Genomic DNA, 1,763 nt, shown 5'->3' on the forward strand with positions numbered 1-1,763 from the left:
CCCCCAAATTTTTTATAAAAAATTTAGTAGTATTTTTTTAAAAGATAAAAAATAGTTCACTTGACTTAAATACTTTACTATAATTTAAAGTATCTAATAAGTTCAATAAACAACACTCTCTCTATCTTTAGGTTCAAATATAAAAAATTAGATATCTTTTATTTAATAAGTATTAATATTATTGTATTTGTATAAATTGATAAAAAAAATTCAATAAATATTATAAATTTTAATATTTGTCCTTCTAACTTCTTCTTTATATATTTTACAGGATATATATTCAAATTTTTATATAAAATAATAATGAAAAATCAAAGAATTGATACATTTTTTAAGAGGAAGGCTAATATTTAAGAAGGAGAACATATAACTTTTACAATATCAACACATGTAGATAGTTCTACTTTAATGAATCACGAAGAAAGTGAGATATAACCTTCAAAAGTTCAAAAAGTTATATCTGATGACTTTAACTTTAACTTTTTGGAACGAGATCTTGAAAAAGGACTTTAAATTTGGCAGTATCACCCAAATCAAAGAGATGAGATTAGACGAACTTATCTTAAATGAGGTCTATATAAAAAAATATTTTGACAATTATTTTTTATTTGGCCCCCCCAAAATTTTGTTTCAAGTTCCGCCACTGATCGGGAGGGATGTGATGGAGGTGCTGTATAACGTGAGGAATATTCTTGATATTATTCGTGATGATTATGGTGGGATGGGAGGGCGGTTAGGAGAAGAGAAAGTTTTGCGGGGTGTGAGTGGAGTTCCTGAGAAGCCTGAGTTCACAGTGGGGTTGGAGGAGCCTTTGAAGAAGTTGAAGGTTGAGGTGCTGAAGAAGGATGGTGACCGTGTTCTTTTGGTTACCGGGTTGGGAGGATCTGGAAAAAGCACACTCGCTAAGACGCTCTGTTGGGATGATCAAGTCAAAGGTATGCATAATGAATATTCTCTTCCATATTCATTCTATATTCCTCGTTGGTTCAGAATTAGGGATCACCCATGTGCTTCACCATCTAAAATTATTTAATTGTTCTAATAGTAATTAAAAAATACAAAATAAAGAATTTTAGATTGTTTTAGCCTAATTTTTCTATTATCTCCTAAACATCGTTGTTATTTCACATGGTTTTGAAAAATCTAGCTGAATGGACATGTCCAATCGGATTAGCCAAAAATGATTCTATTATCTTCCAAATATGTTTGTTATTTATTTCTCATGGTTCCAAAAACTCAGACTCAATCTACATGTTCAATTAGTCACCAAAAAAAAATTCTACATGTTCAATTGGATTAACTAAAACTAATCACCTAGTTGNAAGGGTTAGAATCTATCTAATTTTTAACAAAAAATTATGTGTGTGTGTATGAGTACTAGTTTTATATCCGTGCAAGTATATTTGCACCAATTAATAGTCATTAGATACAAATTAAATTAAAGGATGAAATACCTAAATAATTATAATTTTTTTTCTAATCAGAATCTTGTTACGTATGATGCACAGATATTGACATGGATTCAAAATATAGGATGTGAATTCTCTAAATTTTGAATTTTACTTTAGAGCATAAAATGTAATTTCTCACCATTTATTTTATAGGTGGGACTAAGAGAAAACATGAGAGAAAAAACATTCAATGGTTATAGATTACACTTTATCCTCTAAAATAAAAATCCAAAATTTAGAGGATCCAAATTTAGATGAATTGTACTTATATTTTGATATTTTATTGATATTAAAATATAAATTAATTTTTTA

At 28.4% G+C, this 1,763-nt stretch overlaps 1 protein-coding gene across 2 annotated transcripts in view; it reads left to right on the forward strand.

The window, feature by feature from the left end:
* The window catches only part of LOC107626390 (probable disease resistance protein At5g66900), a 53,905-nt gene that overhangs the window by 47,519 nt on the left and 4,623 nt on the right, over nt 1-1,763 (forward strand). Inside the window, exon 1 of one of the 2 annotated variants that reach the window (XM_021118161.1) lies at nt 643-935. The exons of the other annotated variant lie outside the window; for it this stretch is intronic. Coding sequence (XP_020973820.1) covers nt 662-935 — 274 coding nt within the window. The 5' untranslated portion in view covers nt 643-661. Of the gene's footprint in view, nt 1-642; nt 936-1,763 lie in introns of those variants that run through there. 2 annotated transcript variants of the gene reach the window in all.

Source organism: Arachis ipaensis, chromosome B01 (genome assembly GCF_000816755.2).
Source record: "Arachis ipaensis cultivar K30076 chromosome B01, Araip1.1, whole genome shotgun sequence".
NCBI lineage: Eukaryota > Viridiplantae > Streptophyta > Magnoliopsida > Fabales > Fabaceae > Arachis > Arachis ipaensis.